Source organism: Astatotilapia calliptera, chromosome 4, assembly GCF_900246225.1.
Source record: "Astatotilapia calliptera chromosome 4, fAstCal1.2, whole genome shotgun sequence".
Taxonomy (NCBI): Eukaryota; Metazoa; Chordata; class Actinopteri; order Cichliformes; family Cichlidae; genus Astatotilapia; species Astatotilapia calliptera.
In genome coordinates, this window is record NC_039305.1 from 24,253,803 (window position 1) to 24,268,556 (window position 14,754).

Sequence of the window (14,754 nt, forward strand, 5' to 3'; positions counted from 1 at the left end):
ATGACAAATACATGATCAATGACGAAGATGATCACAGTTTACAAGCTTCTGCTTGCCCTCATTCCTCAATCTGGGGGGCAATTTGCACGTTTTCCAGCGTGATATCACGAGATAAAAATGATAACTAAATGGCCTGGAGATCATCAAATTCACATTTTGGATCCATGGCCAGGAAACTCCCCAGATCTTAATCCAACTGAGGATTAGTGGTCAATCCTTTAAAAGCAGGTGGACAAGGAGAAGCCAGCAAACTGTGATCGCCATCAATCAGGATTTGGCCAAGAAGCTGATATCCAGCGACAGAAATGATGAAGAAGAAGGGCAGAGGCTGCAAACACAGAGCACTTTGTATAGATTTGATTCATTTGCCAGTGAAGTCTTACTTAAACTTAACGTAATGCTTACTTTGTTCTTTGCTACATCACAGAAACAACAGCATTTGTCTATGTCCACATCTCTCTGGATATTTCTGTGAGTGTGTGGAGTTACAAAAAGCACCCATTTATGGCATCGCAGTTCAGTTCTTTGTTTGTAACATCTAACCCTGAACACTTTGTCATTGCCAAGAACAAGGTCAAGAAATGTGACGCTTGCTAAACCCTGAACCTGCTTCATGCTGAAGGCTCCCGGCCACGATGCACCGAAGATAGCTTACAACAAAGGACACAAAATTCAAAGAACAAGCTTGGAACACCCTGATGGTTGCAGAGCGGTACATCATAACTAATTAACAACCAGCCCAAAGAGCTTATATGAGTGTATCATTAATTAAATATAAACAGTTACTTAATGGTTATCAGTAAGTAGACCTAATCCACCAACTTCTCCATTACTCCTTTATTATTTCTGCATCCGTGCATTGCTGATTCCTCCATGTTTCAACTTCTAAATCCTCCAGTACAGTACAGTCACCTCTGAGTATTTTGACTATATCGTCTATCTTATGCATAATTTCCAACTCCAGGCTGTATACACTTGAATGGATATTGGATTCAGGGATGTCAGGGGATGTGTCTTTGTGTAATGAGGGAGAATGCGGCCTAAGGAGATCAACAGCCCATTTCAAGATAGAAGATAAATAATAGGCAGTGTCTTTTCCTTGGGCGAAATGGGACAAAAAAAGAGATTTGACTGACTCTGACAAGCAAAATAGAAAAAGTAAAAAGTTTTTCAGAGGGGTGCAGCATGTGCCATGATCACAGAACCATCAAACATTTTGTTGGCAGTAGTCAAAAAGTTCACAAAAACATGCTGTGAAAAGAAAAGATGCAAATGAATTGCCAGAAATTGGAGAAGAATCAAATGTGAAGGTGCCAGGAAGCCGTTATCCTCCAGCGCTGTCATAATCCAGTACTGCAGCCTACCTGCAGTGCCCAGATGGTAAAAGGCGTTCAGTGCTCAGAGACACGGAAGCTGCGTATCCGACTGAAAAGTCAAGACCGGGCCAAGAAATATCCAAGGACAAAGTTATGGACCAATGAGATGAGAGTAACTCTTGACAGAGGATATGGATGGTGGCTCTTCCACTTCAAATCAGACTCCAAGGTGGAGGTGAGGTACTGGTGTGGGCTGGTGTTATTAAAGATGAGAAGGTCTGCATCTTTCAAGAAGACTGTGAATTTTATACTGGCTAATGTTCCATCGCAGGCCTTAAAGATGAAAGAATAATGACACACGGATTCAGTCCCAAACCACACCTAAATCCCACCGAGAGCCTGTGGGAGAGTCACTGTGAAGGAAAACAGCACACCTCTCTGAACAGTGTCTGGGAGGCCGCGGATGCTGCAGGAAAGGTTGATCGTCAGCAGATCAAGAAACTGACAGATGCCATGAATGGAGGTGTCTGGCAACAGCTTTGGTGTTTCAGTTTGGATGTATCCGTAGGTCGGCATACCTTCTTTGAACAACATGTGACAATCAAAGCAATTTTATCCCTTTATGAGCCAGCCCCTGTGAGAAACTGAAACAGTGACTCAAGAATGTGTAGTTTCCCTCACATTCAGCAGACTCTGCAAAGCTTCAGACGTCTTGGTGTCTTGGGTCTGTTGGATAATAGACAGCCTAACCTTCCTCTGATTACAACAGAAAGGATTCCCTTCACATACATTAGGTAAAAGCCATGCTCCACAAAAGTGCATGCCCTGTGCTCATCCATTTCTACTTGTTGTTATTGAAAGCCCTGTGTTAGTTTTTCTCTCCCCATGATCGTGGGAATTGACACTGATTTTTCTCTCTTCCAGTTAAACACTGTTATTTCAGCAGCGCCACCATTTCCCGTGCTGCACTCCTCTGACACGCTGACCCATGAATCACACTGTTCACTAGAATCTCATGGCGTCACTTACAGGAATGTTTTGCGTGAGAGCATTATGCCCTCTAGTGGAGGGTTTAAAAAAAACAAACAAAAAAAAAAACCCAACCAAATTTCAAACCACTGGATGAAGAATACAGTGTTGTTTGTCTTTAAAGAGGCATTGATAGAAGTGTGTGAGTGACTGAAGAGAAATGAAGAGAAGTTTGGCAATATGTGTTCAGGTTACTGTCTCCTCTTTGATCATTAGAAACTGAAATATGTGGAATAAAGCAGGACTTTCTTACCTTCAGTTCTGCTCTGTTGGACTGAGATCAGGTCAGAATCTCCCGTTTCATTTCATCAGGCTGCTTCTATCAGCAGTCACATCAACCAGGCCCGCTCCGGAGCAGGTTAAGATTCAGATTAGAGATCAACAGGTATGAAATCAGCACCCAGTGACAAATCAGTTCTCCAGAAAATTGCATCACCATCAGTATCAGTAATAAATAATGATCAATTCTGATTTTAGACACAACTTTAATTCTTAATTGTTTTTCCCCTGTTGCCTGAAAGCAATTTTACCACAACCTCTCACTGACCTCACATCAAATTGAATTCTGTCTTTATATTTAAACGTTGCTCTCACACCCTTAAACAACAAGTAAATGGAGTGGGTTATTCTTTGGTGTAAAATTGGCTTTTTCCTTTTACATTTTCACTGACTCTCTTTTACTCGAAGTACAGCTACTAGCACACAGGACAAACAGCAAGAATATCTGTTCAATCAGTCACATTAACTTCACTCTGACCGGCCTACTGAAGTGATTTCCACGTCTCCTTTATCAGGCCATGTGCAGCAATACAGAAGCAAAGCATATAAAGGTTCTCTGTAAAGGAGTCCTAACAACATGACACTCTGCAGCCACACGTGATTTACGGAGGCTCTAGAACTCAACTTTGATCACAGAGGAGGATGGATGTGTCTGAAGATGAAGACCATCTTGAGGTCATTTCTGATTCTGATGATTTCCAAATGAGGAAAATGCCAATCATATCCCTGCAAGCACGACAATCGCATCAGAAAATGGTAAAATATAATGATCTTCATCCTCAAATGCACATCAGGCAAAACTGTTGGCATGAAGCATAATGAAGACAGCACCAGGGCCCACTAGGATGGCACGTGATAGACATCAAGTCAGCTTTTGAGCCCAATTCAATACAGACAGACAGACATGCTCAAAATGACTAAAGTGACTGTGGATTTTGGGGGGAGAACTGGAAGCTGGATAAAATGCATTTGTATGGATGTTTGAGGGTCCCATGTATGGTCAAAGGTTCAATCAACAGCCAGTTTGTGGGATGCAGAGACATATTTTATGCCATGATGGCCCTGGAGACTATGTTTTCTGCAGAGTAAGCCAATTTGACAATTGAGAGACAAGCACTGCCAGATGAGAGAAAGACAAATTGGCACCTATTGTTAGACTAGATTAAAAAAAACAATGTCATGAAAAATGATTGTATTTTATATGTAAGTCCTTCCAGTGTATATAATGAAAAACTAGTGATATCCTCACTGAACCCCCATGTGTGAGATGTAAGAAACTAATTGTATACTGCACTAATTATTGAATGAAATAGTAATGGAGTTAATAATGCTAAATAACGTGTATCGTAATTTTCTAAAAGTTTCTGACACTTTTAGATAACTAAATATGCCCCAAGTCAAACTGACCCAGGAACAGCGTTGCTGTACCGGAGAAATGAACATGAGGGTTAATCACCATTTGATAAGGTGTCTGGAGTGGGGATCATTTCTGTGAAAACAGGTCAGCTCATGAGCGGTTTCTCTTCGCATCATTCTGCTACAAGTTAATCTAGGTTTCATCTTTTAAAAGAAATTTCCAGAGCTGTGCAGGCTCTGACACAGTCTAATCGAACCTTCTTGTTATTGAGTTTAACCAGTGGCTTGTACCTTGTTGTGAACATTCATGAAGGCGTCTTTTGATTTCAGACTTTGACGATACACCTACCTCACCTCCTCGAGTGTCCTTGACTTGGCTGGATGTGGTCTAACATCTAACCAAGGTCTGGTCTTTCACGCTGCTTTGAGCTGCATTCATTCTCTTTTTAAGACTGTACCAACTGGTTTTTGCTCTCCGTGTAAGGCCAAAAACCCCCCAAATAAATGGTTCACTTACATGTTTTTGTGCCTTGTTCTCCAAATTTCAGTGAACAGCTACCAAATGCAACTTTTCTCTGCTTTATTTATCATGACACGACAAGGGCGTGAAACTGCTCGTCAGTTGGTTGTTAGGTTTCGATAGTGGGTTTGAAACAAATCTCTCATCACGAGGCACTAAAGCAAAACTACAACAAAGAAGGTTCATTGTCAAAAAACAACAACAAAAAAACCCCAAAAACCTTCCCAAGAAATGAATAAATAAATTTGGATACATCTGTGTTTCATGACTGGCTTCGTCATCTCTTTCAGAAAGGTAACACAGAAACATGTCTTTATACCCACCCCCTCTAAGCACACTCCAGGCGGCAGCTACTGTTGTACACATTTATTGGAAATAGAGTCAAAGTAAAAATGTATTTTTTAAGAGAGAAGACATCTTTGACTTTTCATGTTTGTCAGAGAGAAAGAGACTTGTTTGGACACACCGAGTGACATAAGTTAGTTTAGCTTATACGTGTGACATGCAATAAATAAAAGCGCACTACGGTCCGGCTGAATGTACACTTGCTTTCATTTGCACATTACCTACACAGCAGCTGAGTAAAACGACACCTCCTGTTTTGATATGCACAAAGGCTAGTGAAGAGAGTGGACTATCAAATGGTAATACAAAAATAGAACCAGGTAGCATTTCATACTTGAAAAATAAAGGGACAGACAAACGGCGAACACGGCTGAGTACTTGTTTTTGTGCATCCATCCTCCTTGAAGCGCAGAACTTCATCTAAGCGACAGGCATTAATTCTCTGTCTTTGTTTTTTTGTTTTTTTTCTTGCTTTTGTGACAGAAATAAACCTCTTCAACAAAGCACAGGACAGGGCTTTGAGCATGTGTGGCACAGACTGACAGGGCATGCGGTTAGCTCTGTGCAAATACTAAAAAAAATAATTAAATGACAAAAGAAACATCTTTACAAAATCATTTGTAAGAAAGAGGAGCGACTGAAAACGGGCCCCGAGAACCGATCTGAGTGTGAGACCGATGTCTTGCTGGAAAGCACTGAGAAAAGTAGCTGCATCTGAGTAGTTATCTGAACTGCATCGTTTCAGGCTGCTGTCTCACGTGTGTCTCACTCTCGGTAAACCCAGCGGCCCCGGGGAAGAAACCAGCCAGAGACCTATTTAGTCTGCTGGATTCTTATGGATAATTTGAGCACTTTTTTAAGGGCCTCAGGCTTCCTATCACATCTAATAAATGAGCCACAATAATAAAATTACCACTCACTTTTTATGCAAAGGCAAAAATTTCTTCACCGAACTCAGCGGGAAATGAATGTAGCTTTGTAAACATGTAGAGTTATCTTACATACGTGACCATTTTACATGTACAAAATGAGTGGCAAGTCTAATTATGGTTATTCTGAGCTCTCGGTGCCACTCGTCACCCTTGTTCAGTAGCCCTTAAAGAAGCCTTCGGCCACCCTCGCTTCTTTAAACGTCACCGTCACAGAGTTTATAGTCACTTTTGTCAAGATGACGGTCTTCGGCTGATCTGCTGTTGGGGAAGCAGTCTCTGGGGCGACGATTCGATCGTCGCCTCTCGCTTCCTCCTTCCTCACCTCAGCCAGGGAGCAGACGGTAGCGGCGTCACCTGCCGTCCCCCTGCTCCCCCGAATGCTCACTATCACTGAGGTTGCATTGCTTCTCTCCGGGCCTGACTCCCAGCCCTCTTCTCCTCTGTCCGAATCTGACCTGTCACTCACAGAAACTGCATCGCCCAGTCTGGCCTCAGATGCAGAGGTGCTGTCCTTTGATTGGCTGCGCACAAGCATTGGCTTCGGTGTCGAATCGCACTCGCCCATAATGTCGATCCACGTGTGCGAGCTTACCGGCATCAGGTCACCACCCAACTTCTCCCCCACCTGCAGCTCCAGGTCATGTTGCTCGAGCAAAGCAGGTGAGCTGCACTCTGACAGGCCTGAAAAGAGATGGTGACACATCTTGTTCATTTTTAAGGGTCAAAGGTCATGGTGGGGCTACTGCGTTTTGTTATCAGCTTGACAAACCAACCATATAAACTGCCTTCACATCTCTCCCCCATGGTGCTCTCAGACTTCTCTTCTTCACTGGTGCCGCCCCAGTCCTCCTCCATGGGCTCCATCTTCTTCTTCTGCAGATGCATACGTTTGCCATCTCGCCCTCCTTTGGCCACCCTCTGCCAGCCATTCCTCCTCACCTGGCGCTGGTACATGCTGCCGTGCTCAACGTGGTCCACGTCTGTGCTCATGGAGCGGGTGAGGGAGAGGCGAATGCGGGGCGGAGGCTTCTCCGTCATCTTGTGAGCGCTGCGGAGGTCCATGGCAAAGACATTCTGGGGGAGAGCAGAGATGGTGGCAGGTCAGAAGCTGTATGACTGCGCACACAAGCAGGAAGCAAATACAGTTCTGTCTTTTGAGTTACTTACAGTGGAAACATAGGATGCATTTCATTTTTGACAGACAGCACGTGTATGGGAAATGTAGTCGTAAAGAAAATGCTGTGATATTCAGTTTACTTCTGCAGCCAACACCACTATCCAAACTGCAAACATTAGCTGTTTAGCATGTTTAACACCTTTGTTTTATTTTTGTTTTTTAGAAATGTCTTAATTCTGCAGAAATTGGTTGACAGGATGGTTTTAGCTAGGATTAGCTAGGATGGTGGAATACTAACCAAAAAATAAATACATAAATAAATAAAACAATCCTGCTGCTGTGAATACCGTATTTATAAGTACAGAAAATGTGCCAATATCTGCCATTAAAATCAGATTAAAAGATGTATATTTACAGATTTACTGCAGTTTGATACAAGTAATGGAAACAGTCATCATCTCACGAAACACCAGAACTGTTCTAAACTCGCTTCAAAAACAAGTAAATGGAGCTTAAAGGTGCAAAATGCAAATTCCAAACCAGCTATGCCCGGCTTGCCTTTTTTAAAAGTACCACCTATTTACCACAACAGGCAGCAGTGAGTTAGTGTTGCATGCATACTGTGTCGGTCCAAAGAAGGAGCACTGCACAGTGCACACAGTCTGTGACTCTGTCCAAGTGTTAATGCATGATTTTCTTTTAAGGACCCTCTCTGGTCCTCATCGTCATGGTGATATCAAGAGCTTGACTTGGCTAATTTGTGATGCTCTGATATCCACGTGTGGGACAAAGCTTGACAGCAACTCTTACAAATTGCACCTTTAACGACTGAAGTGATAATGACACAGTGAGAGCAACGACCATTCGGGGGTCACACCCCTCGCTTTAGAAACGTCTTTTAAAAACTACTGAGGCCATTGCGCCTTGATCTCTGCTGGGGTTTTGTATCTTAGTGATTGATTATCAGCGCTAATGGGTCACTCTGTAAAGAAACTGATGTTTTAAACTGTTAAAACATCTGGACAATAATGAACTGTGAAGAAAAAACAACAAAAGTATTGTTCACAATGATACAGCATTGGGGGTTTTTTTGTTTCCTTATATTTCCAGCTGTTTATGAGAAGTAAATGTTTCAACCAAAGGGGCATTCTGGCAATGTTATACATGAAACTTACATTTGAGTACCATTCAGCTAGTAAAGCGAGCTTGAAAAATAATCCTGCTGATGTCATGGTGATGTAATTGGGGTTATTGGGCTGGAGCTTGAGATCAAGTTGCATTAGCAGCAGGGTTACAGGTCAGGCGGTTCAGGCGGCAGAAGGCAGAGTTTGTTGGGTGCTAATGGTAAGGTCTGTGATTTGACACTGAACCTAAGGCGCTCCCATCAGAGGAACTTTAGGCCAATAAGTAACTAAGAAGAAAAAAGTCCCAGGATTCCTACATCCCAAAAATTTGTAAGCTTAATGTTAAATTGATGGAATACCCCTTTAATATCTTTTTTATTTGTTTGTTGTGTGTGTGCACAAATACCAAAAGTCATCACCTGGATAAATGTGCAACTGCCTTTAAACAAACAAGCCTGGCCAGCAGTTAGGATTAATGAAGGAAGATACAACAAAGGTTTGTGAGACAAGAGGAAAGGTAAGTGTCGCTACCCGCAGGATGGGCCTCCTCGGTCTAAGACCTTTCCTGCGATAGGTCAGAGTTCTTATCTTCTCCCGGCTGGAAAAGAAGCAGACAGAGAGAGAGAGAGAGAGAGGTCAGAAACAAAAGCAAGAATATGAAAGTGTGACTAACAGAATGAAAGGAAAACCACAACAGTTTCTGTAATTACGCACTTCTCCTCGTAGGCCAGAACAAGGAGAGGGTCCAAAATATTGTCCTCTGGTTCCCAGGTACTGTACCTGCCAGCGCACACACACACACACCCAAGATGTCAGTCTATCTAGTATGAAGAAGCACATTCTATAAACGCTCATAAATATACACCGGATGAGGGGAATGAGGTCACTAGATGATTACTCAAGGCTTACTCACTTTTGGGGCCATCCCTGCCATTTCAATAGATACTCCACAGCACCCTGAGGAGAGACAGAGGGGTGGGGGTGGTGTACACTTAGAGATGATGCAGCACACACACAAAACACGTGCTCCAGCGCATACAGAACCAAGCTGCTGTCGCTTTAAAGTGTGGATGGGAGGGACAGAGGGAGAGTCACGAGGATTTTTACTTCTTTTTTTTTTAAAGGGGTGTTTTTGTGAGGGGTGACGTCAATGACAGCGAGGCTGAGTGGCTGCAGCTAGTCTCTCGCTGGCGATGACGTGACCGAACGTGGCTACAGCAGGTGCCGGTTTCTACGATTCTCGTGCACGTTCTAGAACAGCCCTCCGCTCGTATAGGTGGGGCCACACGTGAAGATGAGGGGAGGCGGGGGCATGTAAACAACGCGGTGCTGCGCAATTTTATCTTAAAAAAATTAAAATCTTTTTTTACTTTTTAAATTATCAGCTCGAAAATCAATGCTCGCAGTTTGTCCCAGTGAAGACGAGATAAAAACAAAACAAAACAAGAGCAGCTCCGACGTGCGCACAGTGCGCGCTTTCAGGAGAAGAACGTGTTTGTTTACAGGCTCTATTAAACTTATGCGAGAGCGCATTTCTACATTATAGTGCGCTCGTGCTGCTCAAATTATCACCCCCAAATCCCCCCACCACCCCCAACTGCAAAAAATCAATGGGCCACCACCACGAAGGAGTCAGCGACGGATTTACGCAGCGCTCACCATCTAACCGAAAATAAAGTGCGCAGCTGCCCGCATAGCTACTGGCCGTCAGACCTGTTTTCAGGTCACACACCCCCCTTCTTCTTCTTCTTCCTCCACACATTTCACTACAACTGCGTAGGCTCCTCCAAAACACGAACACGCTGCAGCAGCTGCAGCGCCAGCCGTTGCACATGAAGGTTACAGGATGCGACTCGTGCGCTAAAACAGTGTTAAAGTTTGGCGCAGTTGCATGAAAACAGATCGGTGTTGTGTCTTAGCGTAAAAGCTGGAGAAGGATTTGGGAGCGACAAAAGTGCGTAGCCAGGTTTTGTTTGTGCATGGCAACCGGAGCAGAGCGCTCCTTCAAGAGGGAAAACAAACACAGGCGATTAAGTTTTTCTGTGAGTTACGTGCTCATTCTTACCTTTCTCACCCTCTTATTTGTTATCGACTCCACTGCAAACACTTGGTCTCCAATTGAAGACAGCTCCATCGCTGATCGCTGAATCCTGAGCAGGACGCGAACTGGGTATCTATGCTTTTTCGGTTGTTGTTGTTGTTTTTGTTGGCTTTTTTGTTGTTGTTTTTTGTCGCAGTGCAAAAATTTAAATAACAGATACTATTTAAAGACGAGTATGTGTGGGGAAAACCCTCGCACTGTCACGGCGGATGCTCGCTTGTTTTTCTGCCTTCGCTTCTTCCCCTTCACGCCTGCTCCTGCTGCCTGCCTCTCTCAGTGTTTAAAATCTGCGACACATCAACAGCAGCTTTAAGTCCTGCGCGCTCTCACACTGTTGCGTAGGGGCCGAGCCTCCAAGATACGTGCCCGCACCCGCGAGGCCGCGCACGCAAGTTAGACTAGAGTGCAGGAGAGGGGCAGAGGGAAAGAGATCACGAGGACAGGATTATTAAGGGTTACAGCTAGGGGAGCTGCTGCTTTTTTGCTCATGAATTATTATTGCTTTTGTCGTTCATAAGTCAAAATTTCGGGTGACTGTCTGGGAATTTCTATTAAATAACTCCATATTTAATAGATTTTTACTCAATAACGCGAAATTTCAAATTGGCTATCTCGAACTTTCGACTTATTCAGGTGTTAGAATAGCTAACACGAAATCTGAACTTACCTCTGTCTGAATTTTTTTTCTAAATTAAACATGATTTTTTTTAACATAGCTGACTATGTTAAGCTTAAAATGTGTAGCTTCCTGTAGAAACTTACTTAAATCGCGAATTTATTATATAAATAAGCATTTTTTTTTGTATTTCTACCATTTAAAAGGTGTTTAAAAACACTTAAGAATTACATTAATTTATAACCCAATTGTTGTGATTGATTCCACCCTCCATGGCCCCCCTATTGTAGAAACAGAGCTTCCATAGCATCCAGTTTTCTGAAAATGTTAAAGCCAGATTCTCAGTTTTGTTTGGCTCATCAACTTAATTTCGCATTAATGCAGAAAAAGGAGGAAGAAGGTAGGATTCTTCTGAACAAGGCTAACAAAATATTGTCAACCACCTCCACCCCCCCAGTAGCAAAGGTCAATGTACACATGTAGTGTGTAGATGCTATCAATCTTTCCATCAAGCTCTGCACCAAAAAGCTAAAAAGTTCACTCACTGAAAACTACAAAGACACTATGTCAGTCTGGTCTAAGATCATAATATGACTTTTAGGGATTTATTGGTTTTTAATTTTCCCACTTTCACAAGTCCTTAGATGCACCACTGGACTCCAGCCTGAGCATGAAACAATATGAGCTCTATGTATTTTTATGTAACAGAAGTAAAGCTCAGCAAAGATCAGAATCTGCAATGGAAATGAAAGCCTCGCCTTCTCTCTCTCCCTCTCCCGTGGAAACGTCCACCCCTTCAACCACGTTTGATCCAAATATGGAACGAAAGAGCTAAACACTGACAGAAAGTCTTAATTTTACATCCTGAATGCTAAGCAACCTCTCTGCAGAGAGGAGAGCTGGAAATACAGCTGACTATAACTAAGATGAAGGTCTCAGCGATTAAATAATAACTGCTCATGCGATCAAGGAAAAAGAAAAAAAAGATGTTGTTTAACAGTGTGATCTCACGCACTTTTCAAACTTTATACCTGAGCATCTATTCACCCAGCCCCCAGGTGAGAACAGCTCATAAAGGTGGCACAAGTATTGTGGAAAAAGGGCCCAGAGCCAAATTCCTACTGTCTTTCATTGAGGTTGGTGTGGATCAGTTTACAGAAAAGAAAAAAAAAAACTCTTTGTAACTCCACACAAACACAATTCATCCACACGGCCTGTGGTCCACGCTCTCTCTGCACCTGGAGCACTTGCATCACTTACGCATTGGGTGCCATGGCAACTGTTTCCACGGCAACAACTGAAAAGCTGGATGATGATGATGATGATGACACAGCAGGAGGAGTTGACAAACACTTCAAGGATGAAGAATGAGCTGAACTTGTCGACCTTTGACCTCCCAGTTTTGAGATTATATAAACATGTTAATCCAATGACACTGTTGTGTGCATGTTTAAATGTAGCCTCCGAGATATGAAGCAACAAACTGCTGTGAAAACACAGGACAGATGTGAATGTTGTTACCTTACACGCACAACATACTAACAACAGACAATTTAAAAATGTCAAGTGTATTTTTCAGTCAAGAGAAGCTTGAAATGATCCAGAACTTGTAAACATGTGAAATCATCCTATTGCAGCTTGTTTCTATTGCTCATTTAGGGCGGGGCTAATCCAGCATTTGGGCGGGGCTGATTTATAGACGATATTTGCTGATATGTCAGTATCGGCATTTGTAACGGCTAAAAATGCAGAATGAAAACATAACGGCGAGATGAGAGACACACCTTTCACCGTGTTATGAGTGTTGGATTGTGTTCACCACGTGTTTGGACCTAAAGCTACAAAGAACAACCTGCTGATCTGAGCAGAGTCAGGCAGACTAAACAAGTAATCTGTGACTTGTTGTGATGATAAAAGACGATTATTTTAAAGTTTTGTTGTCATGTTATTCTAGTGAAGACTCACAAATAACAGCACTGTTATGCTGGAATGTGTTTAGGTTTTGAGTGCCTGAAAGATAATAAAAAAAACCGTCTGAAATTGGCCACACTTTACTTATTTAACACACCATCAATGGAAAGCATTTTAAAAAGTAGCTGTAACATATTGTAACAACCTGATGAGATTGTGAACAGTGGTTATGAGAAGTTTGCAGGAGTATGAAATGCAGTAATTTACAGTGACCTTATTAAGCATTAATAAACTGTTAAGAACTGAAAGGTTATCAGATTATATGGTTACATGAAGAGTGACAGAAATATTAACACGTTTTAACATTTAGAATTAATTCCGTACTCACTGTTTACTTAAAACAAAGATCATTTACTGGTCCAAACAGCAGAGAATATACATTCTCATCCTTTGATTTAAGAACTACTGCATGATCACCATCATTATAAGAACCAAAGTCAGTCACCCCAGTTTATATTGACTGGGAGCATGAAAGCTAGATTGTGATTAGATTAATATCTTTACCATGACTCAGTGTTTTAATTATTACTTCCTTCCCTGGTCAGTGGCTGTGCCTTAAAAACTTTCAATTTTTAGCTGCACACACAATTTAAAAATTTAAATCTACGCCAAGATGCCCCTGATGATATAATGATGACCTCACTGAAGCTATTCTGTCAGAGTTTTTTGAGCAGAAGAACTTGTAAAAGTGGCAGAGTGCCCTTTTAATCTGATTTTGTGCAGTGAGTATTTCCACACGGGCGCTTTAATAACCAGCAGTGAGTTTGCACAGAGCGCTGTGGTGTTTTAGTTCCGGTAAAGTCCATAAAGCTCTGGTGATCTGACCGCCTGTTCTTTATGGTCCTATAGGGAAGAGTACACCTATCAGTCTGAAATACGGGATAAATGCGCCTCTTTTCCCGTAAGTAGGAGGTAATTCCTGCAATTCAGAGAAGAGATACGGCGGTCACATGACTCGTTATCTGCCCGGATACTACTGTAGCGGATTTGGGAGTCGGGATGGAGCGGCAAACACAACACGGCAGGACGGATCACAGCGCTCGCTCCCACCCACATGTTATGACTCACATATGAGTCACCAAACGTGCCAGTAAAATCAGGGCTGCTTCACTGGAATACGACCAGCGAAAAACATTAGTGTAACTTACAGCCCAGTACCGGGAATCCACGGGTTTATTTCTCCTGTCCTACACCCGCAGGGGGTGCATTTCAAGGGAACAAAGGCAAAAGGCATTTATGGGAAGACGGAACCGGTCAGACTTTTCCCTGGAACACAAAACTGCACAACTTTAGGAGAAAGAACTTGTTTACGCTCAGCATTTGGTTTTAAATAGGCCTATGGGTGTGCGTTTCTGTAGTCGGGCCTTGTGGTGGAAAGATTGCAAAGTTGCAGAGAAATTTTGACTACGTCTGTGTACTCGAGTGTTTTTGCACACTACGGTTCATCCCGTGAAAAATCACGGAGTGATTTGAAAGAAGTCATGCAAATCTTACCTTCAGACTATTACGCAACATACAGTCTGAGCTACAGGCCTTAGTATGGCTATATTATCAAAAATAACTGTATGAAATATGCTCGCACTCCCTCTGTGTTACAATTATTTTTTAACACAGAAAGACTATATTTTATTTTATTAATACACAAAAAACTCACAAACATGAAGCAAGTGCAACAGAAATATATAAAAGCAAAGACGTAGTCATTTATATAATCATTAATGAAAAATGTGCTTGGTACAAACTGAATGTGACTGCATTAAATTAAAGGTGCACTTTCACGGGCTCAAAATTATTGGGGGTAAAAAAAAAAAAAAAAAAAAAAAAAAAGAAGCACATTCATTACAATTATGAGATCCTTTAATGTACCTGTAAAAGTCTTCATGAAGGAAAGATTTTGCATGGCTTCATAAGTGTTATTGGATATGAAAGTTACATACTGAGAGATGTTGTGGGGAACTTTTTTTAGATTTGGTTGACTCTATTCCTACTTTACTTATGCATCGGAGTATTTCAGGCCAGAGCAAGTCTGTTTTCATTCATGCATGCTC

At 42.2% G+C, this 14,754-nt stretch overlaps 1 protein-coding gene across 1 annotated transcript; it reads right to left on the reverse strand.

Annotated features, from left to right (window-relative positions):
- Window positions 1–4,850: 4,850 nt before the first annotated feature.
- Window positions 4,851–10,469, reverse strand: cbx7a (chromobox homolog 7a). The gene is made up of 6 exons (XM_026165635.1): window positions 10,084–10,469; window positions 8,932–8,975; window positions 8,733–8,798; window positions 8,550–8,616; window positions 6,551–6,851; window positions 4,851–6,458 (listed from the first exon to the last, which is right to left on the reverse strand). Exons 1-6 carry the CDS (start codon window positions 10,150–10,152, stop codon window positions 5,932–5,934), a joined length of 1,074 nt encoding a protein of 357 aa, XP_026021420.1. The 5' UTR covers window positions 10,153–10,469; the 3' UTR covers window positions 4,851–5,931.
- Window positions 10,470–14,754: the final 4,285 nt, after the last annotated feature.